This window comes from Penicillium nucicola (genome assembly GCF_028828085.1).
Source record: "Penicillium nucicola strain IBT 29836 chromosome Unknown utg000001l, whole genome shotgun sequence".
NCBI classification, from domain to species: Eukaryota; Fungi; Ascomycota; class Eurotiomycetes; order Eurotiales; family Aspergillaceae; genus Penicillium; species Penicillium nucicola.
In genome coordinates, this window is record NW_026643125.1 from 110,929 (window position 1) to 136,925 (window position 25,997).

General features: G+C 50.5%; 11 protein-coding genes across 11 annotated transcripts; 7 read left to right on the forward strand and 4 right to left on the reverse strand.

Moving 5' to 3' along the window:
* Positions 1-68: 68 nt before the first annotated feature.
* On the forward strand, positions 69-1,957 carry N7511_000042 (uncharacterized protein; the record flags this gene model as incomplete). The annotated part of the gene is made up of 5 exons (XM_057122467.1): positions 69-164; positions 213-328; positions 379-857; positions 905-1,050; positions 1,328-1,957. The coding sequence occupies 5 exons, from the start codon at positions 69-71 to the stop codon at positions 1,955-1,957; spliced, it is 1,467 nt and encodes a 488-aa protein (XP_056988200.1).
* Positions 1,958-3,135: 1,178 nt separating this feature from the next.
* N7511_000043 (uncharacterized protein) lies at positions 3,136-5,918 on the forward strand (the record flags this gene model as incomplete). The annotated part of the gene is made up of 5 exons (XM_057122468.1): positions 3,136-3,150; positions 3,203-3,728; positions 3,786-4,691; positions 4,745-5,143; positions 5,197-5,918. The coding sequence occupies 5 exons, from the start codon at positions 3,136-3,138 to the stop codon at positions 5,916-5,918; spliced, it is 2,568 nt and encodes an 855-aa protein (XP_056988201.1).
* Positions 5,919-6,114: 196 nt separating this feature from the next.
* N7511_000044 (putative extracellular endoglucanase) lies at positions 6,115-8,408 on the reverse strand (the record flags this gene model as incomplete). The annotated part of the gene is made up of 6 exons (XM_057122469.1): positions 6,115-6,276; positions 6,332-7,136; positions 7,188-7,623; positions 7,676-8,164; positions 8,212-8,280; positions 8,333-8,408. 6 exons carry the CDS (start codon positions 8,406-8,408, stop codon positions 6,115-6,117), a joined length of 2,037 nt encoding a protein of 678 aa, XP_056988202.1.
* An 836-nt stretch (positions 8,409-9,244) lies between these two features.
* N7511_000045 (MINDY family deubiquitinase) lies at positions 9,245-11,884 on the reverse strand (the record flags this gene model as incomplete). The annotated part of the gene is made up of 2 exons (XM_057122470.1): positions 9,245-11,265; positions 11,317-11,884. 2 exons carry the CDS (start codon positions 11,882-11,884, stop codon positions 9,245-9,247), a joined length of 2,589 nt encoding a protein of 862 aa, XP_056988203.1.
* A 1,076-nt stretch (positions 11,885-12,960) lies between these two features.
* On the forward strand, positions 12,961-14,694 carry trm6 (tRNA 1-methyladenosine methyltransferase subunit GCD10; the record flags this gene model as incomplete). The annotated part of the gene is made up of 2 exons (XM_057122471.1): positions 12,961-13,046; positions 13,101-14,694. The coding sequence occupies 2 exons, from the start codon at positions 12,961-12,963 to the stop codon at positions 14,692-14,694; spliced, it is 1,680 nt and encodes a 559-aa protein (XP_056988204.1).
* A 235-nt stretch (positions 14,695-14,929) lies between these two features.
* On the reverse strand, positions 14,930-15,830 carry N7511_000047 (actin-related protein 2/3 complex subunit 3; the record flags this gene model as incomplete). The annotated part of the gene is made up of 6 exons (XM_057122472.1): positions 14,930-14,977; positions 15,027-15,105; positions 15,167-15,279; positions 15,342-15,613; positions 15,723-15,768; positions 15,825-15,830. The coding sequence occupies 6 exons, from the start codon at positions 15,828-15,830 to the stop codon at positions 14,930-14,932; spliced, it is 564 nt and encodes a 187-aa protein (XP_056988205.1).
* Positions 15,831-16,053: 223 nt separating this feature from the next.
* On the forward strand, positions 16,054-17,460 carry N7511_000048 (replication factor C subunit 3; the record flags this gene model as incomplete). The annotated part of the gene is made up of 5 exons (XM_057122473.1): positions 16,054-16,181; positions 16,231-16,318; positions 16,374-16,548; positions 16,599-16,982; positions 17,054-17,460. The coding sequence occupies 5 exons, from the start codon at positions 16,054-16,056 to the stop codon at positions 17,458-17,460; spliced, it is 1,182 nt and encodes a 393-aa protein (XP_056988206.1).
* Positions 17,461-17,903: 443 nt separating this feature from the next.
* N7511_000049 (uncharacterized protein) lies at positions 17,904-19,337 on the forward strand (the record flags this gene model as incomplete). Its single annotated transcript, XM_057122474.1, has 1 exon — positions 17,904-19,337. One exon carries the CDS (start codon positions 17,904-17,906, stop codon positions 19,335-19,337), a length of 1,434 nt encoding a protein of 477 aa, XP_056988207.1.
* A 362-nt stretch (positions 19,338-19,699) lies between these two features.
* N7511_000050 (Clr5 domain-containing protein) lies at positions 19,700-20,137 on the forward strand (the record flags this gene model as incomplete). Its single annotated transcript, XM_057122475.1, has 1 exon — positions 19,700-20,137. One exon carries the CDS (start codon positions 19,700-19,702, stop codon positions 20,135-20,137), a length of 438 nt encoding a protein of 145 aa, XP_056988208.1.
* Positions 20,138-20,909: 772 nt separating this feature from the next.
* On the forward strand, positions 20,910-22,547 carry cwc27 (putative peptidyl-prolyl cis-trans isomerase; the record flags this gene model as incomplete). Its single annotated transcript, XM_057122476.1, has 1 exon — positions 20,910-22,547. The coding sequence occupies one exon, from the start codon at positions 20,910-20,912 to the stop codon at positions 22,545-22,547; it is 1,638 nt and encodes a 545-aa protein (XP_056988209.1).
* A 690-nt stretch (positions 22,548-23,237) lies between these two features.
* N7511_000052 (heat shock factor family protein) lies at positions 23,238-25,604 on the reverse strand (the record flags this gene model as incomplete). Its single annotated transcript, XM_057122477.1, has 2 exons — positions 23,238-25,050; positions 25,099-25,604. 2 exons carry the CDS (start codon positions 25,602-25,604, stop codon positions 23,238-23,240), a joined length of 2,319 nt encoding a protein of 772 aa, XP_056988210.1.
* Between the last annotated feature and the right edge of the window lie 393 nt (positions 25,605-25,997).

Genomic DNA, 25,997 nt, shown 5'->3' on the forward strand with positions numbered 1-25,997 from the left:
GCCATGTTCGGTTTGTATTAATCTGCAAGACTAAACTTTCTTCAATCACTCATATTTATGTATCAAATATGGCTTCTTTGGGAGTTGTGGATTTATTCAATGTGAAAGGTAGGGTGGCCGTTGTTACAGGGGGAAGCAGTGGGTTAGGGCTTATGATTTGCAAGGTTAGTTCTCACCAGTGTCTATTATGTACCCAACTTAACATACTATAGGGACTGGTGACGAATGGGGCCAAGGTCTACGTGGTAGCTCTTCCAACCGATCCAATAACGGAGATAGTCGACGCATTGAACGAGCTGGGGAAAGGATCTGGAGGTCATGCAGAAGGGTATGTCTTTTATTTGATCTGGCAGATTACAACTGATACCCTATTTCAAGCTTCTCTTGTGATGTTTCGTCAAAGGAATTCATCTTTGAATTTGCTAGGGCAATCACAATGAAAGAAAAAACCATTGATATGCTCATCTCAAACGCAGGCATTCGCCGCGATCCCCCCACAGCTTGCAATGTGCTGACAGCACCACTCACTGAGCTCCAAGCTTCAATGTGGTCTATGGACGAGTCTGCTTGGGTCAACACATTCAAAGTTAACACCACGTCCCACTACTATCTCAGCATTGCTTTTCTACCCCTGCTCGCGGCTGCGGCCGATCAAGAAATGAGCAATGGCATCAAAGGTCGCGATGAAGGAAGAGGTGTGATAGTTGTCACCAGTTCCTGTGCAAGTATGCATAATGTCACCAATGTGGATTTGACCAGCTATGCAACAAGCAAAGCTGCGACCGATCATCTGGTGAAATTGCTGGCCGCGAAATATAATCGATTTTATGTGCGCGTCATAGGAATCAATCCTGGATGTAAGTGCACAAGAGAAGCAAACCAAGGTATTCTACTAATACACTAGGCTTTCAAGTTGTGCCGAGTAATATGAATCCTGTTGGAGCCGAGGGAAATATCTTCAGTTCTTTATTCGACAAGGTCCCGGCCAAGCGCGCTGGGAGATCTGAGGACATTGCCGGTACCATTTTGTATCTTGTCAGCAAGGCAGGGGTAAGTTCACTCTATCAAATTGTTAAGTTGGGTATCTGACAAACTTTTCAAAGTCCTATGTAGACGGGGTGTCGCTCTGCGTTGACGGTGGTCGCATTCTTTTGGCCAATGGACAGGAATAAGGAGAGTAGAGGTGTGAGATGCAGCAGCTGGAATACAGTAGATATTGAGATCTATTTCATTTCAGCCCTCAAGAACCCAGTATGCAGATGATTGGGGGGTGGAAAGAAGCAAAGAGGACCTACAGTATAAGTTAGTAGTATGCGAAATCTGATAGTTTTCGGCCCCGCTCCGCTCCGCGGCTCTCTCCGCGCGGAAGAACCCGACTTGCAAACAAAACTTCTTCTCCCAACAAACTGGACCTTTGTCTTTCATCGCTCTCTACTCCCATCTGCTCGATCAATTCGAATACATTGCATTTGGAACTCCTTGCATATTCACAATGAGCACGCCCGAAGTAGAACATGTGCGTGGGGTTTGGGCACGAACCAAAAACGACAGTGCCATCTATCGACTTCTTCTCTCGGATGTCGAGATTGTCAGCGCCACTTGCGGCCAGATGCAGGCGCGTCTGAACCTCACTCCCGATCATGTCAATTCTCGTGGTACTATCCATGGAGCAGTATCTGCATCGATCATGGATTGGGCCGGGGGCATGGCCATTGCAACCCACGGATTTGAGAAGACTGGTGCCAGCGTGGATATACATGTTTCATATCTATCTACGGCCCACGCTGGTGATGTATTGAACATTCACGCAGTAGCCGATCGTGTCGGGAAATCAATGGCCTTTACTACCATCAAGATTTCCCGGGTTGTCGACGGTGAACTCGGTCCTCTGGTTGCGACTGGCTCTCACACGAAATTCTTGCCAGTGTCCAAGGAGAATCGCCAGCCTCCAAGTTAGTGTGATGGTCGGAAAGCGCATTGGATAAAATAAAGACCTCCAGAGCGATAGTATTTCTGGGTTTGTACATAATTTCAACCAATAGAATACGGAACTTGAATACTTGCAGGACTCCCCGTCGACGATGGGAAGTGTAGAGACAACACGTGCTTTGATCCTCACCGCCGAGCAGATGAAATACAAGCCAGTCCTGCTTTTTCCTTCTTTGCTCCGTTCTATCGAAACTAAATCTTGCAATGGTCGAGGTTATGTCATGCCCAAGGTTTGCTCTCGACCAGCTTCCAGTGCTCCGGCACACCTTTGAGTCGATCAGTCCGCGTTGCCAGGTGTCAGATTACAAGGCTGAGATCGATATATGAGACAATGCGATGCATCATAGGAAGTCGACATCACTGGAAGCACGTTCCGAGTCCCAATCAATGTGACTGCATGGCCTCGCCTGTCAGTGCAGCATGTCACATTCCACCCCGTGGCCACCGCTAGTCAATTCTCTCCCTTGCATCCCACATACAACACAATAACAGTCAGGACCCGGGGCCACAGAGTCGATCAAGATGTCGCAGCTAACTGGCGTTGTAGATCATCTCTCAGGAGGCTGGGACTTGCCTCGCAAATCAGTTGAACTCTCTACAATGGGAATGTTTGTGCGACATCGGCCACTCCCGGATGCAGACTTCAGATGCAAATTCATGCAGAGTCCCATGCAGTATGCCTCCTCGGCTTTGGGTTCATTGGTCTAGACGTGCATGAACCTACAGTACAGTAGTTCAGGCGATCGGCGTGCTCCACCCAACAAGCTGAATCTGACTTGCCCATTCAGTATGAATTCCTGGCTGTCAAACTTTTGCAAGACCAGTCAAGTGGACATGCCATGCCGTCTCCTTTTTTTCAAGTCGAGGGGAGTGTGCCTTGAGACCCGCAAACTATCGGATCGACGAGCGACTAACGCGTCCCGAGAGATTTTGGGTTCGAATCGACCCACCTATCAGCTTTGCAGCGCACGATGTGCAATGTGCCTATCTCATCAGTAATGACAGGTCCAAAGTGTGGACCTAGAGAGGGGCGAAATTGCTTTTTTTCGCATTGACGGAGAAATTACCGCGTACAGGCCGTTCTCTGTCACTTTCTGAGTTGATATACCCGCGCTTCCTCTGGGATTTCGTTAAGGCGCAATCACAATGTCGAACCCATTGGTACGTTGGTTTCTAGCTTGCTGTCATAGAGTGTCGTTAACTTCGTGCGAAGGATGCAAATAGCGACCCAAATGTTGGGTCGTCTCGTGGCGACGCGTCGTCCACCACAGGCGATGCTGTCAGTAGCCTAACTGGCGGTGGTGGCTCCTCTGGCTCAGCGCTGGTGATGACTTTGTTACCAGCTCTGGTATACGCTATTTTCTGGGTTAGTCTCTTTCTGATATTTCGACGCACGCAGCGCCGATGGTACGCTCCAAGGTCGCATCTGCCTGATTTGCATGAACATGAAAGGAGTCCAGAATTGCCCTCTGGCTGGGTGAACTGGGTTGGGACGTTCTTAAAAATTGAGGACAACCATGTTCTGCACCACTCCTCTCTTGATGGGTATCTCTTTCTGCGGTTCCTGCGAGTATTGGCGGCGACATGTCTGACCGGCTGCCTGATAACATGGCCCATTCTACTGCCCATTCATGCTACCGGCGGTGGTGGTAACAACCAGCTTGATATTCTAAGCTTCAGCAACATCAAGGATTCCAGTAGATACTATGCAAATGTGATTGTGGGTTGCGTGTACTTCAGTAAGCTCATTTCTCTTCCTTTTGCTTGCAGTCTTTAGCAACTACTGATATTTTTAGCATTTGTGTTTTACGTCGTCACCAGAGAGAGTTTGTATTATGCAAATTTGCGCCAGGCCTACCTCAACTCGCCGGCATATGCATCTCGAATTTCATCTCGAACTCTCCTCTTCATGTCTGTACCCGAAGCGTACAAGAATGAGAAGAAGTTGCGCCAAATTTTTGGAGGATCTATCCGCAATGTTTGGATCACCTCGGACTGCTCCAAGCTCAAATCGCTAGTTGGGGATCGAGATAGTCTAGCTGAAAAGTTGGAAACCGCCGAGACCAAGCTTATCCGACGAGCAAACAAGGCTCGCATAAGTGCGATCAAAAAGGGCGATCTGGAAGTCGACACATGCCTGGACTGCGAGTCAAGCAATCCTGCCTGGTCTCACAAGGTCCAGCGACCCATACATCGTCTTAAATTCTTTGGCAAGAAAGTTGACTCTATTCACTGGTATCGGACCGAGCTTGCAAAGAAGATCGAGGAAGTGTCTATTCTCCAAGCAAAGCACCAGGCTGGTGATGTGAAGCAGCTTTCTGCAATTTTTGTGGAATTTGGCAGCCAAGCCGATGCGCAAATTGCCTTGCAGACTCTTTCTCACCACCAACCGTTCCATATGACACCGCGTTTCGTTGGTGTGTCACCTCGGGAAGTTGTATGGTCGGCACTGAATTTGAGCTGGTGGCAACGAATTATCCGCAGATTTGCAGTCCAAGGATTCCTTGCGGTATTGGTCGTCTTCTGGTCGTTTCCCTCGGCCATCGTTGGTGCAATCTCAAACATCAGCTATATTTGCACTCTGATCCCTTTTCTCAAATTTATCCTGAAATTGCCCAGCTTTATCACTGGCGCAATTGAGGGTCTCCTGCCGTCTGCAGCATTAGCCGCTTTGATGGCATTGGTTCCAATAATTTGTCGTGGTATGTTTCAAGGACATATTCTTTTCATGCAGCCAAACTAACTCTTTGACCAGTATGTGCCAGGAAGGCAGGAGTCCCATCAACGGCCCGGGTTGAACTATTCACGCAAAGTGCCCATTTCGTCTTTCAGGTAGTTCAAGTTTTCTTAGTTACCACATTGACATCGGCCGCATCAGCTGCTACGGCGCAAATTGTCAAGGATCCTCTGTCAGTCAAAGACCTTCTGGCACAGAATCTACCGAAGGCTACCAACTTCTACATCTCCTACTTCATGCTGCAGGGTTTGAGCATGAGTTCGATGGCTCTTGTTCAGATTGCCAGCGCCTTGGTTTTCAAGTTTGTCACGACATTCTTTGCTTATTCCCCGCGTCGTCTATTTCAACGGTGGGCAGAGCTAGGAAGTCTCAGTTGGGGCAATGTGTTTCCCGTTTTCACCAACATGGCTGTGATTGGTGAGTAATTGATGCTTCAATCAGATGGAGGTCCTCACTAAGAATTCATATAGCATTGACGTACTCGTGCATCGCACCTTTGATTTTGGGCTTTGCATTCGTCGGTCTATATCTTGTGTACCAGGCTTATCGTTACAACTTCCTCTTCGTATACGACATTGAGATCGACACCAAGGGTCTAGTCTACCCACGAGCTCTACAGCATCTATTGACAGGTCTTTATCTGGCTGAAATCTGCCTAATTGGTCTCTGTGCCATCAAGGGTGCGATCGGTCCAGTGATCATCATGGTCATTTTCCTCATTGTCAACATCCTAGCACACATGTCCCTGAACGAAGCACTAGCCCCATTGAACACATTCCTCCCACGATCACTCGATGCCGAAGAAGAAATGCTCCAAGAGAAAGAAGACGTCCTGGCAGAAATTAACGAACAACGCAGAAACTCCCGCGCATTAGCCTTCTGGAAATGGTTCCATCCAAACGTCTATAGAGACTACGCAGCATTGCGCCGAAAGGTCCGCCGCAACGTGGCTGAGGTCTCATACACGCCGGAGGAAATGCGAACGGCGTACTTTGAACCGTGCATTGCATCTCCACCACCAACTTTATGGATCCCACGCGATAAATGGGGCTTCAGTCGTCATGAGATCATGGAAACCGAGTCTATCATCAGGATCACGGATGAAGGTGCCCACTTAGATGAGAAAAATAAGATCGTGTGGGACAAATACGATCCCCATCTTCCACTACGAGAGCGGAAGATTCTGTATTGATTTGGGAAGATGTGAATGGCATTTGATGATTCAATGATTTAATGATATAAGTTTATAACAGGTCCAGAGCTACGAGCTACTCGTTTATATAATAAAACTTTGACTGGCGAAATTATACAGTAATTAAAATCAAGAACTAAAGTAGAATAAAATAAAAAACTTGCTGTCTGCAGCATTCCCACTGCTGGAAATAACACTAAACGGTCAAAGTGAAGTTGACAGCATTCACAGCACCATTATCCCGCGGGAAGAATTCGATTGTGAAGACAGTCGACTGGCCGGCAGAGATGACAGAGCTGATAATGGACGAAGTGAGAATCACATTGGTTGAATCCCAATTGTACTGGCCACTGTAGGTCTAAATAGAACAGTTAGCAAACAGCACACAGAACGAACACAAGGCTTAAACTTACAATTCTGGATTGCTGGATAGGGCCAAGGTACTGAGTCCAGTCATCAACCAAGTATGTTCCACTCTTGGTGAGAGCTTTCACTGCCGCAATAGTAGGAAGTCCACCCCAGGTGATGGGAATAGAGAGGTCGGATCCAGAGACTGAAGATGCCACAGCCGATGTACTGGACAAGGTGGGCGTCTTCCACTGAACAATCTGTACAATAGGTGATGAAGCACCACCAGAGAACTTCAGGGTCAAGGTAGCAACGACGCCTGGCGCTGTTGTAGCCGAGAGATGCTTTGACAGGTAAGATACTGTGAAGACGATATTGGCACCCGAAACAGAATAGTCAGTTCCAGAGACTAAAGTCGACCCGGTGGAATCACTAATCGACGAAAGCGTATTGCCATTGAAGATGAAGGGCAAGGTATACGCGGCAACGGCAGTTCCGTATTGGTGGAAGATATAGGCCGAAGAAGATTGGGTAGTCGCAGAACCATCTTCCGTGCTATCAGGCAAACTGTTGGCAGTAGACTCAGTAGACTTGGTGATCATGGAAACCGAGTTGGTATCTCTCCAGGTCTTGGTATCACGGTTAAGATGATCCAGTCCATTATCCCACAGGACGCAGGAAATATCCAGGCTGAGGGCTGTCTTGATCAGGAAGTCGACGTATTTCCATCTGGCAGCGGGCTCGGTGTTGGTGGGCGATGCATCATATTCTCCCAAGATAATAGGAACATTGGTAAAGTTGCTGCGGAGCAGTTGGAAGTCTGTTTCTACGGTGGCTTTGTCGCTGTCCGAACCCCAGATGGTCTTGCCCCTGCTTAGGGTTAGCAACGAGTTGGATAAGTTGTTATATCTGCACACTCACCAAGCACTGAAAATAAAGTCATCTAGAAAGAAGAAAAAGGGGCGGTCAGTTGTGCAAACTTTCTCAAACGTGTTGGAAGACTCACAGGGACTGTAGTAATGGAACTGGATTGCATACGGGTTCGAAAATCCAGTAGGAGCTTCAAACCACTGCGAAGTCTTGACACTATCCTGGCCACCACCGTTGAGGTTAACGACTCGCTGGGAGTTAAAACCACCAGCATCATTGATGGCCTGAAGGAAGATCTTGTTCAGCTTGTTGATCTCTGCCGCATCGGTTGCAGTATTGCACGGGGGCTCATTGATAGACTCGAAGGCGACAAGGTTGGACTTGCAGGCCAACTTGGTTCCAATTTGATACCACAGTCGGTAGAACTTCTCCTCGATCATGGTGAGATTGGCGCCGGACTGAGTGACATCAGCCCAAATCCACGAATCTGTTCTCGGTCAGTCCCTATTGATCTCACATGTATTGTGATATGGTCCTACCGTGATGCACATCAACAATGGCGTACAATCCGCGAGAAGTGACCATGTCCACAACATCAGAGACTCGCTGCAGCCAGGCTGCATCCACCGTCCAGTCAGGCGAGCTTCCTGTAAAGTGATACGCCCATGTCACCGGGATACGAACACTCTTGAAGCCAGCAGTCTTCACAGTATCAAATGTCGAGGCCACGACAGCAGCATTGTTCCAAGAGCCCTCATCCGGAACAGCATCGAGGGTGTTTCCCAGATTCCATCCCGGGTGAAGGTTGGAAACGAAGGTTGAGGCGGAAATCGAACTGAATGTTCCCGTGCACGTCGCACCTCCGGCAGCAGTGCCAGTGGCAGTAGTAGTCGCAGTCTGGGCCGTTGTTTTGGTAGTTGAGGTGGAGGTCGACGTAGTTGTTGCCTTGGTGGTGGAAGTGGTCGTCACTGTGGCAGCTGTGGTTGTGCTGCTGCTGCTTGTTGTGCCTGGAATGCACTGATAGTACCCTGGAGCTGTCTCAGTATAGTTCCAGGAGACAGGATTCAGCACCTACACGCATTCTGTGAAGCACAGACATAGCCGGCGGTGCAGCTTGTGCTTCCAGAATAACCTTCTCCTCCACCTAGAGAAGATGTTAGTGTCTTTGGGTGGGAGGTGAAGAGAAAGGTTCCTACACTGGCCGTAGCCTCCTACTTGGGCTTGGGCTACTCCAGCCAGGGCCACAAGGGCACCAGAGAGAAGAATCTGCATTATGAAGTCTGCTGTTAGGACGATTGTCTGGACAGCAAAGCTCTAGCTTCTTATATATACTCTGTTTTTTTCCCTATTTTTGGCTTCCAGATGCGAGATGATATATATACCAGCGAAAGAGCCGACCTAAATGAACCCGTGAGACACATTCATTTAAAAGTGCCCAGTGGCGCGAGCTATCCAGTTCATTCATCACCACCTAATGATTCTTAGTTCCATCCTCAAACAGGCCATTTGAGAGACACGGAGTGGATCCCGACTATACCAGGCTTCCACGCGAGAGATCCAACTTCTGCAGGAAAATTCCCCGGAACTTGCTCTGCCCTGGTCGAATCGGACCGGCGGACCGACCTGCATGATTGATGAAGAACAAGAAGAAAAAGTCTGAGAAAAATAGAGTAAAACTCCGAAGTTTGGCCTTGACGGGGCCATATATTGAAGACTTGGCAAGGAAAAGGCGCCTCTAGTTCGCAAAACGTTTATTGGTGGATCTACTAGTTGCTCCTTAATTTCCACACCGGACCAGTCCGGAAAGAGTCGCGCAATATAGGCCTCGCTTGAGAGTTCCTGAATATTGAACCCCTGCAGAGCGGACTGGGTCCGTGTTGGTTTGTAGAGCCCGTGGAGAATCAGGAAAACATAGGGAAACATAGGGAAACACGCCAAAGAATCCCCGAGGAAAATCAAGTCTACAGTTCCAATGGCCTCCTTTATGCGTATCAAGTCGTTATATTCATTGCATCATAGAGCATTAGCCGTATTGAAAAGCAGCAAAAAAAGCCAAAAAAAAAAGCGAAAATGTCGAAATATGCACGCGGTGGCTCATCGGACAGGGCTCACATGACGATGCAATCTTTGTTCCGATCTCTGTTCATTCGATCGGTCCCAGAAGACACAGAGGGCCGCGAACGATGGGGATGTGCGGGGTATTGGCTGCGCGAGTTGCGGTTTCCAGGATACTGATTCGCCGCACCACCATACGATCTTCTATCGGGAGGCGAGTACCGTGGACCACCGGCAGCTTGTTCATACGGAGGAGGGGGCGCGTTGGGATCGTCAGGGTCAATTTCCCGGGGTGGCGGGTTGGGTTGAGGGCCCGCCCCGTTGAGCACGCTCGATGATCGGTTAGGCACGTTGCTCATGCGGGGTGAAGGTGTTGGTCGACTGGAAGAACTATGCCTAGCCGAGGCGCGACGATCAGGGAGTGGTGGATTTGGGTTGCTGTCATTTTCACGTTGTGCCTCCTCCTGGAACTGGAGCGAGAGGGCGTACGCATAATCGGCATCGCTCTGCTCTTGGGATGGTTCCGAAGAGCCTGAAGCATCCTCTGCAGGACTGGCGGCTGCACTGGACGTGCGGGGAGCAGCCACGGGGGATGGTGCGGAGGGACCTGCGCCGACGGGACGGAAGTCGCCCGAAAGGTATTCTGTATTGAATCCGGTCACATCCACTAGCGACTCCCAGACCACTTCCGCATGACTTGCATAACCGGCATCGGTGACCAGAGTGTAGAGTTGGTGAGATTGCGGATGTTTGTAGAGTGTTGCAAAATGATCATTGCGGAAGAGAATTGAGACAGAGCCCGGAATGAGGATGGTGGACAACTGTGTAAGGCCGAATGGACTTAACTGTGTCGCATTGTCGACTTCCACAAAACGTTGGATATTTTGAATATCCTCCATGGTGCTCTCTTCCTCAAATGTGAGGGATTCGCCCCGTGTCACCCGTTCTTCAAAGTCCTGTCTGCGGAAGGGTAGAAGCTGGATATCTTCGTGGTACTGCGCGGTTCGTGTCATCGCAGCATGAGTAGGGCTAGACCACGAAGCTACCCAGCCGTGAATCAAGGGGACACCAAATGTGCTGTAAAGCCGAAGATCAGTGGTTTCACGGAAACAGCCAAATCCATCAGTGGATTCCAGGGTCAACCGTGGGTTAACGTTCATTCCAGTATGAAGCATAGTCAAAAATTGCGCAAGAGCTTCAATGTCCGGGAACTCCTCATCAGGGCCCAGACAAGTGGTCAGCTCCTCAAACATTGCCTCTATCAAAAGTCCCAGCGAGATTTGCTCGCGACTTGACAGGGCCCTCACAATTGGTGGCTGAACCTTACGGTCTGCCCGTAGCACCAATGCATTGATCAGTGCCAGCAATGGACAAGGTCCGTTTTGGTTTTGAACAAGTATTGGAGATTCCACTAATTCGCCCGTAGAATCCGTCCAACGAACATGACGAATGGTATAAGTTTCGGATCTCTGCTCCATTTGTCGCGCAGCCTCCGCGTCGGACAGGACGGGGCTCGGTTGGGGTTGCAGCTGCTTCTCCACTGCAAGCCCTGACTGTGCTGTGGTGGACATCGGATTTTGTGTTCCAGTGTCCATCGGCTTTTCTCCTTTGGCGAGAGCTTCCGACGAGTAGACTGAAGACGCTGCGCGAGACCCGGTTTCGTACCCCAGATGTTTTGAAGGGTCCGCATCCTCAAGATCGATCAGTTCATGGGATGTAGCCGAGGTTGCAGTAGAAAGGGTTACAGAGGGAGTGTTGATTCCGGCATCTGATCCAAGCCTTCCAGTATGCGTGGATTGAGTATGATTCGTACGATCATATTCAGTTCCCCATGACGGCTCAGATTGCTGGACAACCACTGCCGGTGCATACGGATTCGATTCGTCTTGTGCATATATATCTTGCGGCGCTGAAACTTTGATGGATTGTTGTGATCCCCATGGTGAATTGTTGTCAAGATGATGACCATCCAGCACAGGGCGTTGGTCGTTATGAAGGGTTTCATTCCATGGAGAGTTCTGTTCTGGCTCGTCTAAAAGAGACAATCGCGCAGTCATTGGGATGTATCCCTCGGCTGGGGGGCTGTTAGTTCAATAGCCATATTGACAGGACAAAATTGGCATACTCTGACCCAGTGGCTCACTGTTCGATGCCTGCGAATCACGCCCCCACTCATTTCGGTCCAAAAGATCCTGGGTCTGCTCGGCTGGTCGAGACTTCAAGAACGGGTTGTTGGATTGTAGCGGCACTGGTAGCTCCCCCGCGGAGGCATCGCCGGTATTATTTGAACGCCATACATTCTCCGAAGCCCCTGTATGTTGACCTGCCATCAATTCAGGCGGAACCCAGGGGCTGGTGGTGGTATCATAGGAAGTCCCCGCATACTGATCGTATTGGTTCTGCCTGGGGTGGCTGGGGTCAGACCGGGGGTGATCAGGCCATGAATTCGGCGGGTGGCTGGCCGGAGAGCCCACCGGCGACCTCTGTGCCTCCTCGAGTGGCATCAGATCAAAGGCAGGTGAAGTATTGAGGTCGGGCGAATAGATGGGGTCCTCGGAGGGGAAGTGGTTCAAACGGCCCGGGCGGTGGGACGAGGAGGAGTTGGAAGGGGAAGTCGGCGATCGTGCTTTCGACCGTGAGGTGGATTTCGTAAGGTTCTCAAGACGCGGTGGGGGCTGTTTGCGCAGGCCCATTAAGACGTCCTTTGACCTCGGGGGGTGCAAGTTGGGGTACGCGTCGAGTTCCACGGAAGGCTACTAGCTCGCAGGAGCTCAAGAATGAGGATATGCGCAAATCAACCCGTGAAAGCACTACTGAAACGAGAAGCAGAAGTAGAAAAAACAGAAGCAGCAGAATCAGCCATCAGGATAGAAATGTAGGGAAAACGCCTTGCGGCTGCAGGGGAGGCGAAATGCTTTAATACGTAAGTGGTAGGCGGCTCAGCCTAGCTCCAGCCAAGTGGCATTGGAGGAAAAGATGAAGTTCGAACAGCTCCAATCGGATTTGGGCACTATGCAATACTTTCTATTTCATTGTTGCTCTGGTTCCAATAGATCTCCATTCATTGGATTTAGCAATCATGCCATCACTTGGCTTGACAACGCAAATCCTATACTTGTGGATTTGACTACGAAGCGGCACTACTAGACAAAGCCACGCCAACGTGAAGACATTAATCCGAGAACTAAATTGCCCAGATGAACTGCTCATCAATGAATATGTCATTCTCTCTAGGAGGCTCCGCAGGTCGGAAACAAGAGGGAAGGGAATGAGGAGTGGGCCACCGTTCACTATGAGTTCATCACCTTCACTGCTCTCGATAATCTCAATGGTTTGGACCTGTTTGGCGTATTTTAGTTTATTTGACCTCATATTTCACCAAGGCCGCCACAATAGTGGTGTGTGGAAAAGGTGAGGACAGGCTACACCTCACTGGTCTGGCTTAGAAGTCAACTTAGAACTTATACAACCGCCGATAGATCAGAACAGGCACCCGCATTCCCCCATGTACTGGAATTACACAGTATTGGAGAAGCAGATCAGGTTGTAATGCGAAGATCTGGGAATCAATGGTAAAGTATGGTATGGTATGGTACCGCAGCCAATGACGTGGTGGCTGCCTGACTCAGGCAGTAAGGCAGCAAGGCCACTATCGGATCATTCAATAATCCGAGCCTCCCAATTCTTCCTCTCTGATTGGACCTTATCTCCAATAAAAGTCGCGAATATTTTTGTGAGCTTTGAGGGCTTGCTACAGTACACCAGCGCCATGCATTCCTTTATTCGTCCAAATCAGTTTGTGGCGGTCAAGCTACCCTCGGACCAGACCAGAATTGTCAAAATTGTCCCCGATACGTGAGTGTCGCTATTCTATGCGGGGAAATTTCCATCAATCTAACCGAGCATCAGAATCGTGAGCTTGGGCAAATATGGCAATTTTGCGGCCAACCAGATTATCGGGCGACCACTCTACTTCACTTTCGAGATCCTGGACTCGCGCGACGAAAGTGGCTACCAACTACGGGTCGTGACAGCCACCGAGCTGCATGCGGAGACACTACTCACAGAAGGCGAGGGCGATGGAGATGACATCGAGACTGGCGAAGACGGTGTACCTATGCGAACAAATCGCGAGACGATTGACGAACGATCGACCCAGAAATTAACTGTGGAGGAGATCGAAGAATTGAAAAAAGAAGCGGGTGGCGCAGGACGAGAGATTGTCGCAAAGCTCCTCGAGTCGCATACAGCTTTGGACCAAAAGACCGCATTCTCACTTGCGAAATACACCCTGCGCAAGCGTAAGAAGTATATGAAGCGATTCACCGTCTATCCACTGGACGTCAGCCTGCTCGCCAACTTCTTGCTGGAAGAGCGAGATGCGTCCAAGTCCATGGAGCTTCGGGACGAACATATTGGTTTGATTGGATGCTGGGGCAATGTGCATCACAGTGGAAATGTTGAAGTGGAACCAGGTATGAAGCCCCATGGCCGTTACTTCATAGTCGATGAGACTGGTGGGCTTGTGGTCGCTGCCATGGCCGAGCGCATGGGAATTCTATATCCTCACGATGCCGAGGAAGATGTGGAGGAGGAGGAAGAGCCCGTTCCACAAAGTGAAAACACCGAAGAAACACCAGATGAGACTGCACCGAAACAGCGACGCATTCGACCTCAGCCCATGTCTGCCACAACCAACACAATCACCGTGGTCCACGCCTACTCACAGCCAAATCTGTCTCTCTTGAAATACTTCGGCTACGATACCAACAACCCTGATGAATCCCACCCACTTCACACTCACCTCAAAACCATTTCTTGGATGCAGTTGGTTGACCCGAACTCTGATCCACTCTACACCAACGAACCACCCGCATTACCCGCCGAAGAATTGACCGAGTTGAAACAAAGCAAACGCACGTCATACTACCACAAGCGCAACCGATGGGAGCGAGTGAAGAACGTGGTCGACGAGTCGCGCGCAGGAGACTTTGACGGTTTGGTCGTATCAAGCTTGTTGGATCCAGCTAGCATCCTGAAGACACTCGTTCCTCTGCTTGCAGGCTCAGCTCCAATCGCTATTTACTCGCCAACAGTCGAGTCGCTGGTTCAATTGACAGACATGTACTCCACCGCCCGCAGGACGGCTTTCATCCACCGCAAGCGCGAAATGGAAGAGAGCACTCCCAGAGGAGAAACCCCAGATCTGTCGTCCCTCTACGAAGAATTCGTGGTTGACCCGACGCTCATTCTCCCGCCTACATTGCAGACATCGCGTATCCGCCCTTGGCAAGTGCTGCCCGGCCGAACCCACCCTCTCATGATGGGACGTGGTGGTGCAGAGGGATACCTCTTCCACGGCATTCGAGTGTTCCCCACTACGCAAAATATCCAGGCTGCTGGCAATATTCGCAAGCGCCGAAAGATTGACTCGGGCCCGGCATCTGCCTCTACCCCGATTAGTGATCAGGATGTGGAGATGACGCCCTTCTCTAATGAATGATGCCCTCAAAATAGATAGAATAGTATTGCCAATGTACCAGTATCATAAACTGATCAAGCAGTGCATGAATGATTCGTAACCATTGCGCTGTATCTGTGTGGCACAGTGAGAAACTATCAGAATGCCCTGGTGAGGTTGAAGGCCACTACTCCGGGATAAATCGCAATCATGGAATCAAATATCAAGTTTATTCATGCGCTGAATTTCATCAAACAATATACAGCAACGATCGTGTTTACAGGCTCTTGCCCATAAACTTTCTCTTCGTGAAACTAAGCCAGAACTATCTTGTGTCAGCAAGTTGACCTTGTTCCGACTTTCTTTGGACATACCTTGGAGGGCCCAACGCCACCGGGGTATAATCTAGCATGTAGGCGCGTCGCAATCTCCTGTCGCACCTGCGAGATATACCTATAATTGATACAACGATTAACTCGGACCAAACCGTACTGACACAGGGCAAAGATCATACTGGCGAAGACTCTCGGCGTCCTGACGATCGCGTGGGGGCTCAAAGGCCTGGTTCAGAGGGAACGACACATCACCGGGGATTGCAAAGTTATCGAGGGAGGCATTGATCAGGGCCTATAGATGATTCGATGTCAGACTCCATTCCACTAGCATCCTCTGTCCGGTATGCAGCCTACCTTTTCCGCTTCACGGGCATTCATTGTCGGCTTGACCTTTCCAAGACACTCGCTAATAAACAGGGTTCCGTAAATGAGCATGCGGTCGGCGGGACCATTGATCTCGAAGTTGCGGAAAAGGACATTGGCACGGAAGAGTGACAAGATCTCGTCTACACAGTCATATGATTCACTTTCGGGGGTGACTTCAAGGTCGTCGGTGTTGGGAAGCGGGGGCAATGTGTATGCGGGGCCACGAGTGCGAGTCCGGAGAGGGAGGATAGGGAAGTTTCCTATATAAAAAACATGCGACAGTCAATTTGGGATTCTGCATGGTGATTTGTACTGTGCTATCTGGTTGCTGGGCTGCTGTGCTGCACTTGGGGGGGGGGGATCTCGTACCAATCACAGGGACATCGCGGTCCTCCAGGAAGATGGAGTGGTATGCCTGCATTGGAAGTTAATAGGGAGTTCTCTGCAACAAGCGAAAGCAGTCATTCATACAGGCATATTGAAGAAGGTGGCAACAACAGGGGAATTGTCGACAGGTGGTGGAGGAGGAACGAGTTGACGTTAGGCAGGATGTCATCTGTGGAGTCTCCCCCAAGCTCCATGATTTTCCGCCCCGAGCCTCTTTACGCGCTCACGCGTCCGACTTCCCAACTTTGTCCTGCTTGACGTGCACTTTGGCGTATTTCTCTTCGATCCCAGAATATAACTTTGACCATTCATAATGTCCGACTACGAAGATGAAATGGACGTGGATGCGCCCAAGGATGTGCAGTTCAGTTCCGACAACGCCAGTGGAAAAAAGAGAACCGTCGCAGATTTGCCGATTCAAGCTCAAGATAACCTTCCCTGGTATGTGGACCAAGTCTTGTGATCGCGCAACTTGCTAATGACTGCACAGGGTAGAGAAGTATCGACCAAACACCCTGGACGATGTGTCCGGCCATCAAGACATCCTCGCTACCATCAATCGATTCGTGGATACGAATGTAGGACTACCCTACCTACGCAGACGGAGAGCAATTGACTGATCGTGTTGTACAGCGGCTGCCCCATCTCCTGCTCTATGGCCCTCCCGGAACTGGAAAGACCTCTACTATTCTCGCCCTGGCGAGACGAATCTATGGCACCAAGAACATGCGACAGATGGTGTTGGAATTGAACGCCAGTGATGACCGTGGTATCGATGTGGTTCGAGAGCAGATCAAGACCTTTGCAAGTTCGTGGATGACCCTTCTCTCGCTGGAATACCTGCTCATCGAAACCTAGGCACAAAACAAATCTTCTCCATGGCACCCCAGGCCTCCGGCGGACAAAATCTCGCAGGATACAAGCTGATTATTCTGGATGAGGCGGACGCTATGACTTCCACCGCCCAAATGGCTCTCCGTCGCATTATGGAACGCTACACGGCGAACACTCGGTTCTGCATCATTGCCAACTACACACATAAGCTGTCCCCTGCGCTTCTTTCACGATGTACTCGATTCCGTTTCAGTCCTCTCAAGGAGGCAGATATTCGAGTTCTAGTGGATCAAGTGATTGAGAAGGAGGGTGTCAAAATACAACCCGATGCGGTTGACAGTTTAGTAACCCTGAGCAAGGGTGACATGCGACGGGCACTGAACGTGCTTCAAGCCTGCTTTGCTAGCAGTATGTTGCCTATTTTCCCCTTTTGACCATGGACAGTTGGACAGTTCCATTGACGAATATATCCTTTTCAGGTATTCCTCTCCCTATGAGAGACGCGCCACAGGCACCTCGCCCCGAACCCGAGATTGTCACCAACGCAACAATTTATGACTGCATTGCCGCTCCCCACCCGGCAGATATCCAACAAATCATGACCACTATCCTGTCCACCAGCGACGTTACCTCTTGCCTCAACACCGTACAAACCCTCAAGGCTACCAAGGGTCTCGCTCTAGCCGATATCTTATCGGCCCTCGCGGCCCAACTCCAGCAGCTCGAAGTACCTGCGCAAACCCGTATCACCTGGCTCGAAGGTCTGGGTGAGATCGAATGGCGTCTTTCCGGGGGTGGCTCGGAGGCAATCCAAACCGGAGGACTAGTCGGAGTTGTGCGAAATGGGTGTGAATTAATGGGCGACCAAGGCGTTGTCCTGGCATAGACTGAGATACGAACAAGTTAAGCCTATCAAGGCCCAGACACCACAGCCAAGACCCTCCAAACCCTAACGGCAGAACTTGCCTGAAGAGAACGTCCCTAAGCGCTACGCTAATAGCCCTAACTACTCCGTAGCGGGAAAACGAGTCCAATCCAACTGCAACGATTTATCGCTCCGCGGCATCCCGCGGAGTTAGTTTTGATTAGCTAATTGTTTTTTGGCTGACACTAATTGATTAATTTACTAACTAATCCAGGCTAACTTCGACTAATGGTCACTGTGACTGTAACTGTAAGTTCATCGGTTTTCTCCGGGTCTGATGGGTGGGAAGACCCAACTGGACCGCGCAGGGTCTACTCCGCAGTAGATAAAAGACCCCGGACTCCCCTCCTCCCCCACACACTCGGGGATTTCTTTTCTTGTTTAGTTTCTTGACAGTTCACATCATGAAGTACTCGATTACATCTGGTCTCTTGCTAGCTACCTCTCTGTCTACAGTGGAGGCAGAGCGTGTGCTGGGTGCTTATATCTTTGCGCGTCATGGTGACAGAACCCCCAAGGTCTTTGGTAGCACCCAATTGACTGATCTGGGTTACCGTGAGGTCTTTGACGCTGGTTCATTCTATAATCAGCGTTATATTTCCGACAACTCCTCCAAGCAGATTGAGGGAATCAACCCAGAGGTCGTCAGCGCCAAGCAGATTAGTGCTACTGCTCCTTCGGATGCTGTGTTGCAAAACTCCGCCACTGGCTTCTTGCAGGGTGTATACCCTCCTGTTGGAACAGTAGCTTCCCAGACTCTGGCCAATGGCTCTTCAGTCGAGGCTCCGTTGGGCGGCTACCAGCTCATCCAGCTGTCGACATCGACGACGAGCAAGAACAGTGAGGACGCTACTTGGTTGCAGGGTTCCAGCGGTTGCCAAAAGGCAACCCTGAGCAGCAACAATTACTTTACATCGGAATCATACACATCTCTGCTGTCTTCCACCCAGGATTTCTACAAGTCTCTCTCGCCCATGCTGGACGGGGCCTTTTCTTCCTCTCAGATGTCCTTCAAAAATGCCTACACCATCTTTGACTACCTTAATGTCGGCAACATTCACAACTCCACCTCTACTTTCCCTCACAAGTCCGATCTGACTGATGAGGTCTACCACCAGTTGATCTCCCTGGCCGGTAGCCATGAGTTCAACTTGGCCTATAACGCCTCTGAAAAGGTGCGCGCCATCGACGGTGCTGTTCTGGCAGGTGAAATTCTGGCAGGCCTCAACGACACCATTGCCACAAAGGGCAAGTCCAAGCTGAACGTCGGATTCGGCTCATACGGCACTATCTTCTCGCTCTTCGGCCTGCTGCAGATGCCTGCTGCCTCGGTCAATTTCACCGGTATCCCAGACTATGCCTCATCCATGGTCTTCGAGCTGGTGACCAATGCCACTGGTACTGATTTCCCATCGGCATCCGACCTCAGTGTGCGCTTCATGTTCCACAACGGTACCCTCACCGGTGGAGCTGAGCCCGCCGTCTACCCGTTGTATGGCCAGTCCAGCGAGCTCCTCTCATGGGACGACTTCTCCAAGAAGACCAAGGAGATTGCAGTGACCTCTGATGAAGATTGGTGCAGCTTGTGTGGCAACACAGATGGCAAGTGCGCCAGCTCCGATAATGCCACCACCTCCAGCTCCCCCAGCACTAGCACCAGCGGCTCAGGCATGTCTCTGGCTGTTGCCGGTGTAATTGGCGCCATGGTCACTCTCGCTGTGATTCTTGGTTTGCAGGCCCTGTTCTTCTTGGTTGGTGGATTCCGCATCGCCAAGCGGAACAAGGCCGGTCCTGAGATGAGCTCACCGGCTGTTGTTGAGGCGGATAAGAAGGCTTAAGTTGATGTGGCACGGTCAATATAATAGTTTGATCAGGCAAGAGGTATTCCTCGAGCCTGTGAATTGCTTAAGGGGTTCAACATGTGTGACGAGTCTATGAAACACAAGTAATAATGGGATCTGAATTGAAGTATACCGAAGCGCTCGAAACCGAGGCAAATATTTACTGACTGCTTCAAATTGCTAAGCAAATGGATCATTTTGTAGACTCTTTAGACTCTGTAGACTTTAGATTTTATAGACTCTATGATAGCCCTAACACCTGTCCAACTCCCCCGGAATATCTTCAAGCGACCATCCCGCAGATTCACCGCCTTAACATCGACCACACTCTGTCTCTCTTTCAATCGCCAATCTCCAACATGCCTCGTCAACAGATCAACCTAGACCCCTACAAAGACGAAATCATATCCCTGTTCTTCCATGGAGTCAGTAGTGAAGCAATCTGCCACACCCTAGAGGGCCACCATAACATCCAAGTCAAAGAGCGAACAATCCAGTCCCGTCTACGCAAGTGGGGTATCCGCAAACGACATCAAAAAACAACAAGCGATGAAGCTCTGCATTCGCGAATCAAAATGCTCTTTATGGAGGAACGGTTGACTGACAAGGCCATGCTGAGGGTCTTGCAGCAGGAAGGGTACGGCATCTCTGAACGGACTCTTCGGCGGCTGCGATTCAAACTGGGGCTTCATGCCAGAGCTTCTTCTGAGCAGGTGCAGAGTCAGCATCATCAGCAGGAGCAAGATCCTGGGCCAATACTTCTGACTAGGGTGGCTCAGCCTGTGCCCCAACATTGACTGGTGTGATTTGCGTTGTTCAATTGTGGCAGACTCCACGGTTTACTTCGACTTCTGCCACGGCCCTAAGCAACATGCTCTTCCCTTGCGACAGCATCCTGATCGCCCCAACTATCACCCTATACGACAATCATGATCTCGACATCGCCAAGCGCAAGTGAACTGGATCGGCCTGTGACCCCAACATCAACAAAGCAATCATTGTAATCCCGGGATACAGTCCAACCCTTGGATGATCTGGACGGGCTTCGTTGCACAGTTCACGGTGTGCATCACCCGCAAAGGACCCCCCGAGGGAACTATAATCTTCATTCTTTGCGCCAAAGACTGGGCCTGGACCAGCTCTCTAGTCATCGAGATCCTCACAAGACTCACCACGACATACCCATTGCGCCAAGTCTCCAGATGCCATACAGTTGTTCATTTAATACCCATCAGCGACCTTCCAGCACCTCACTTTGCCCGATATTACGGTTAGATTCCCAAATGCGACCCAATACCTGGCCTCTTTGTCAAGTAGTAGTGCTATCGCCAATATTAAAATGCATCTTATCCCATCAATGTCAAATTCAAATCTATTTTCCTAGCGTATGCATGCTTTTCTCCTGCTGGCAACCGGAATTCAGGGCTACAGCATGGTCACGTGCCATGACGTTCTCTGGAACTTTTGGTCGGAGATGTTATTCAACACGCAACACGAGAGGCGCAACCTCAACAGATACCCCAAAGTCCCAACCTTTGTGGGCACACCATTTTTGGCGCTCGAGTCATCATGTCGTCCCAATACGCCAGCGAGCCCAATCCCACCGCGTCGGCCACCCTCAACACGACAGTTGGTCCGATCCAAATCGCGCTCTTCGCAAACCAGACACCCCTCACCTGCAAAAACTTTCTCCAACACTGCAAGGACAACTACTATGCGGGAACCATTTTTCACCGAGTAGCCCCAGACTTCGTGGTCCAGGGTGGTGATCCCACGGGCACAGGCTCCGGCGGCACGTCGATCTACGAATATCCAGAATTTGAATACGATCCCGAAGCTCGGGACCCAAACGAACGGGTTGTCTTGCGCGATGAGCTGCATAGTCGTTTGCGCTTTAACCGCCGTGGATTGCTGGGCATGGCCAAGAGCGAGGATGGGACATATGGCAGTCAATTTTTTATTACGCTTGCAAACACCGAGCGCGAAATGAACGGACAATGCACAATCTTTGGCAGGTTGGAAGGCGATAGTATCTACACTGTGTTGAAGATTGCGGAGGCCGAGCGTGTCGAGGGCACTGAGCGACCTATTTATCCAATCAAGGTTACTTCTTGCGAGGTTGGAGAATTGGGGCCTTTGGAGGGCAAACTGAAGGATCGCCAGGCTATTTCAACTACGTCAAAACCAGACAAGGGTGCTCCAAAGAAAAAGAAGAAGGCCCCTAAAGGCGGCAAATCACTGCTCAGCTTTGGCGATGATGAAGGCGACGAGGGAATGCCCATGCGTCCAGCAAAGCCCAAGTTCAACACCAAATTAGTCGCGGATGCGCCAGGCGCGCAAAGCGATGCACCAAAGCCCAAGGCTTCAAGCAATGGCACATCACAACCTCGCAAGCGACAAAGGTCACCATCACCCAGACCCTCCGCCTCCCCGGAACGCAAAAAGCGCATCAAAACGCCGGAGCCCGAAACCCAGCTTCCTGTCCAGGATCCTGAATCGCCGGCTCGCTCTCCCACCCCAGAAGCACCCAAGGAGTCCAAATTATCCAAGACCAACGCACAGATTGCCAGTCTGATGGCATCCATGCGCCGAGACGTCGACACCGGTCCCAAAGACACAGGCCGTAAGAAGTCCGCTCTTGAAGCCATGATCCCAGAAACATCCATACGAGGCCGCCGACGGCCACCACCAGGATCGGCCAACGGCTCAAGTCGCAACGGTACAGGACCTAGCAGCTCAGCAGAGCGCGAAGCCCTCCAGCTCTTCAACGCCTTCAAAGCAAAACTAGAGGGCGCGAAACCCGAATCCACATCCGCATCACAAACCAAACTCAACGGCAAGGAAAGCACCCAAAACAAAGACGCAGACGAAGACGAAGAAGCCCAACTCTGCGACCTGCATTTCATCGCCAACTGCCAATCCTGCCAATCGTGGGATGATCCATCTGCAGATGCAGGCGATGAACCCGCAGCAGAAGGAGACTGGCTCTCGCACGAACTTCGCTTTGGGAAGGATACGCTTGGCAAAGATTTGGAGTGGAAGAAGAAAAATCAGGAAGCTGATTCACTTATGGTGATTGATCCTCGTGAGAAGGAGAAGGAGGTTGTTGGGAGCAGCAGTGGGAAGAAGCGTGGATACCAACGGGATCGAGAGCGGGAGCGGAAGCGTGAACGAGCTGGAGATCTGGAGTGGGAGAGAGGGAGGTGAATATGATATCTTCAATGAACCACTGAATTCTTCGGAAAAAAATATACTATGAACTGCCATCAGCTATTCCGTGATGCATTGGTGCATGTCTGCCAACACAGCCACAACGAAACAAGCTAGGCGCCCGACGCTATTTAATCAACCTATGAGCCTCTTGGTTTCCTCCAACTTCTTCCTTCTTTCTTATTATCTAAATTATCACCAATATGTTCCCCATGTTTGCCAAGCTGAAACGATTTTTTAGTCGAGATTCGGAGTCGAACCTGACGGGCAAAGCAAAACCAACCAGAAAACAAAAACGACAAAAAAAGCGATTCGCCAGAGAACACAATCAGAGGGTTCGTGCGCGGGAAAAAGAACTGCTTCGTGCGCGGACTGCAAAGCTCACATGGCAATGGATCGAGCCATACCAGAAGGAGAAAGGGGCCAAATAATATCCGACGGGCTCATCACTTCCATTCCAACAGGGTCGAGGACTCATTGGGATTATAGAGGAAAGGTATAAAGCAAAGGTATCTCATTTGTATTTCAAGAGTCATTCATGGTTCATTTTTACAGCCCAGCCGATTTTTCCCCCATATAAACAAACGCCTGCGTTACGCCCAGTTTTGTTTCCAGTCCTAACCTGCTTGTCCACCCCCCAGGTCGTGTACGATATTAATAAACGCTATCAATCACGCCCTCACGCCCTCACGCCTTTCTGCGTCGCTTACTGGCACTACCACCATCATCGGCAGCCTCGGTTTTCTCCGTTGCTGCAGGGCTGGTGGCTTCACTGTCAGTCAACTGCTCGATGACGCGCCCGGAGTCATCGTAACCGGCTCCATCAAAGCCGTAGTTGTAGGCTGGGTCAGCCTGGGCATTTGTGTTGTCGAAAAGATCGCCGTCGGCAGGAATGTGGTCAAAGTCGAAGAGGTCATTGGTATCGCCGTCATCGGCTTGGGTCGTCCCAGGCTGATCAGTGGTGTTCTGGCCGGTGATGTGGCTCATTGGGTTCTCGGCATGTTTCATATCTCCAATATCGGTGAAGTAGTCGTTGTTGAATATTTGGTCGAGGTCAAGCGGAGGAGGGGGGACATTTCCGTCACTGTCGAGACCGGGGATCGTCCCGTTCGGGCTGAGGGGTTGGAGCAGACTGGTCAGGTTCTGGACGGAACGGTCCTGTTCGGCTTGCATTTTGACCAAATTGTCGATCTCTTGACGGGTGCTGGCGAGCCGGCCGGAGTAGTTGTGTGGCATAGGAGGTGGATTTGGTGAGATGAGCGCATTGTTGGGCGATACACCAGCACTGGGTTCGGCAGAGTTTGTCTCGTTGGCCATGAGGCGCAGCATGTCCGCGCGTTGGTTGGCCGTGAGTGGAACGTTGCCACCATGGTTTTCGAGGGAGGATAGGACATTAGGGAACTCGGAGAAGTTTGTTGGAACCCCGTTGCGTGCATTGGAGTTCTGGATGACAGACATGATATCTTGTTGGGGGAAACCATCATCTGTTTGATCTTTTGGCACGTTGGACGCGCTCGGCCGAGGACTATGATCGAAGACCTCTTCCACATGGCCCGGCTGTGTAGCACTGGGTTGCCGGTTGTGGCCCCGAGATCGTGTGTCGTAAGAACCGCTGGCTGCTGGTGAGACCGTGTTTGCACGGCCACCTTCATCAGATGCTGGGGGTGCTTTCAAAAGCAATGGCTGTTTTTTCATTCTTTGGTGATTGGGGCTTGTCATAGATCCCAGCGCATTGCTTAGATAGTCATCATCGACGTCCACAATGTTGCCTTGATCCTGCGAGATGGCCCCAGCGAATGAATTAGCAAGGTTTTGAGGACCATCTTGTCCCTGCAAACTGCGGTTGTAGACCGTCGCAAGGAAAGTCAAAATGGCATTAATGGAGTTTTCATGTCGGGTGTGTTGCTCCTGGAAGTTGGCAGCCTGTGCGTACAGCTGCTCGTGCTCTTTTCGCAGCCTGGTGATTGTGGTTGATATGATTGACTGCTGCTGACGAATCGCTTGCAATTCGCGATAAACGCCAGAAAGTTGTTCATTGGGCACAGAGCTGTCGGTGACTAAAGACAGCTGTTGTGGCCGAGAACGAGTCTCACGAGTAGTGGGTGTACCCTCTTCGGTATACTCGTCCATGTCATTATCATCATTATCTTCCGTCTTCACGCGAGTACCACCTTTGCTGGGTTTGCTGGCATGGCCTGTAGCATTCTTAGGCTTCTGAATAAGCCACAGCAAATCTGGGTGGCCACGTTTGAAGTATGGGTTCGCGTACTCGCTAGGGCTCTTGTTCTTTCGCTCGCTGGCGCGCATAGAATTGTCGGAAAGGCCAACTTTTTTGTGAAAGCCGTACATGTTCAGCTGTCGAACGAAAGATGCGTAGTTGTTGTGTTTGAACAGTTCTGGGATTAACGTCCTCGCAAATTCATCCTCGTCCAAAACGATGAAAGAATTGCCATCGTCGGACCAACGAATTAATTCTGTATTCTTAGACTCGTCAAGAAAGCTGTGAATGATTAGCCCTTTTCTCGCCAAAGTAAGATGTTGATCGTACCTGCTCAATTTTTGCACAAACGGAGGGATCTGTTTTCGTTTTGCTTGTGCGTCTCTCTTCGCAGTCTGAGCACGCCGGTATAGCTCTTCCAGCGACTCGCCCCATGCGCCGCTCTCACCATTACCTGTGTTGTCCCCATTTTCAACATATGATGCGGGCGCCTGTTCGTACCCACGGTTCCGGCTGATCAGCTGGTTCTGATTCTGATTTTGATTCTGATTCTGGGGCTGATTTGCCTGTCGGCGAGCAAGTTGGTTGGATGCTGTCGCAGCCGGTGCAGACACATCTTGAGGCGCAAACCCAACAGGGTTGTATGAGTTATCGGAGAAAGCAGAAGTATTGACGGAGCTGGAGGGGTTCTGGCCCCATTGTAAAAATTGATCGTTTGAAAGCTGGGAGCCAGGGTTCGCTGTAGTCGGGAAATTGGGGACAGTATTCATCTGAGGATGAACGACCGGGACTGTTCCTGGGGCAGGTCGCTTGCGAGTCGCACTCTGAGAACTCATGGTGAACGGGCGCGGTGGTGTTGAATCTTATCGGAATCTTGGTGTAATTCGGTTTGAATTTTCGCCAATCTCGTATAACTTGTAGTATGGCCGAGGAACGTCTAGTAGACAGAATGGCGAGGTGCAAAGTCAAGATGCGAAAAGTCGTTCATTCAGGTCACTGGGATGAGTGGCTCAAAAAGTCTTTGTAAGGGGTTGGGAGTCTTTGTCGACGGAGCCGAAAGCAACAGAGACACCAACGACGGCGCAGATCTATCGACAAAGAGTAAGGCAACGCGAGAATAGAAGATTCAAGTGATAACGAGGCGACTGATCAGCGCGTGAAGTCAAGGCGGGATCAGTTGGCAGAAATTAAAGGGCGGTGAGTATGATAAAGATGTTCTGCCCAAGGTG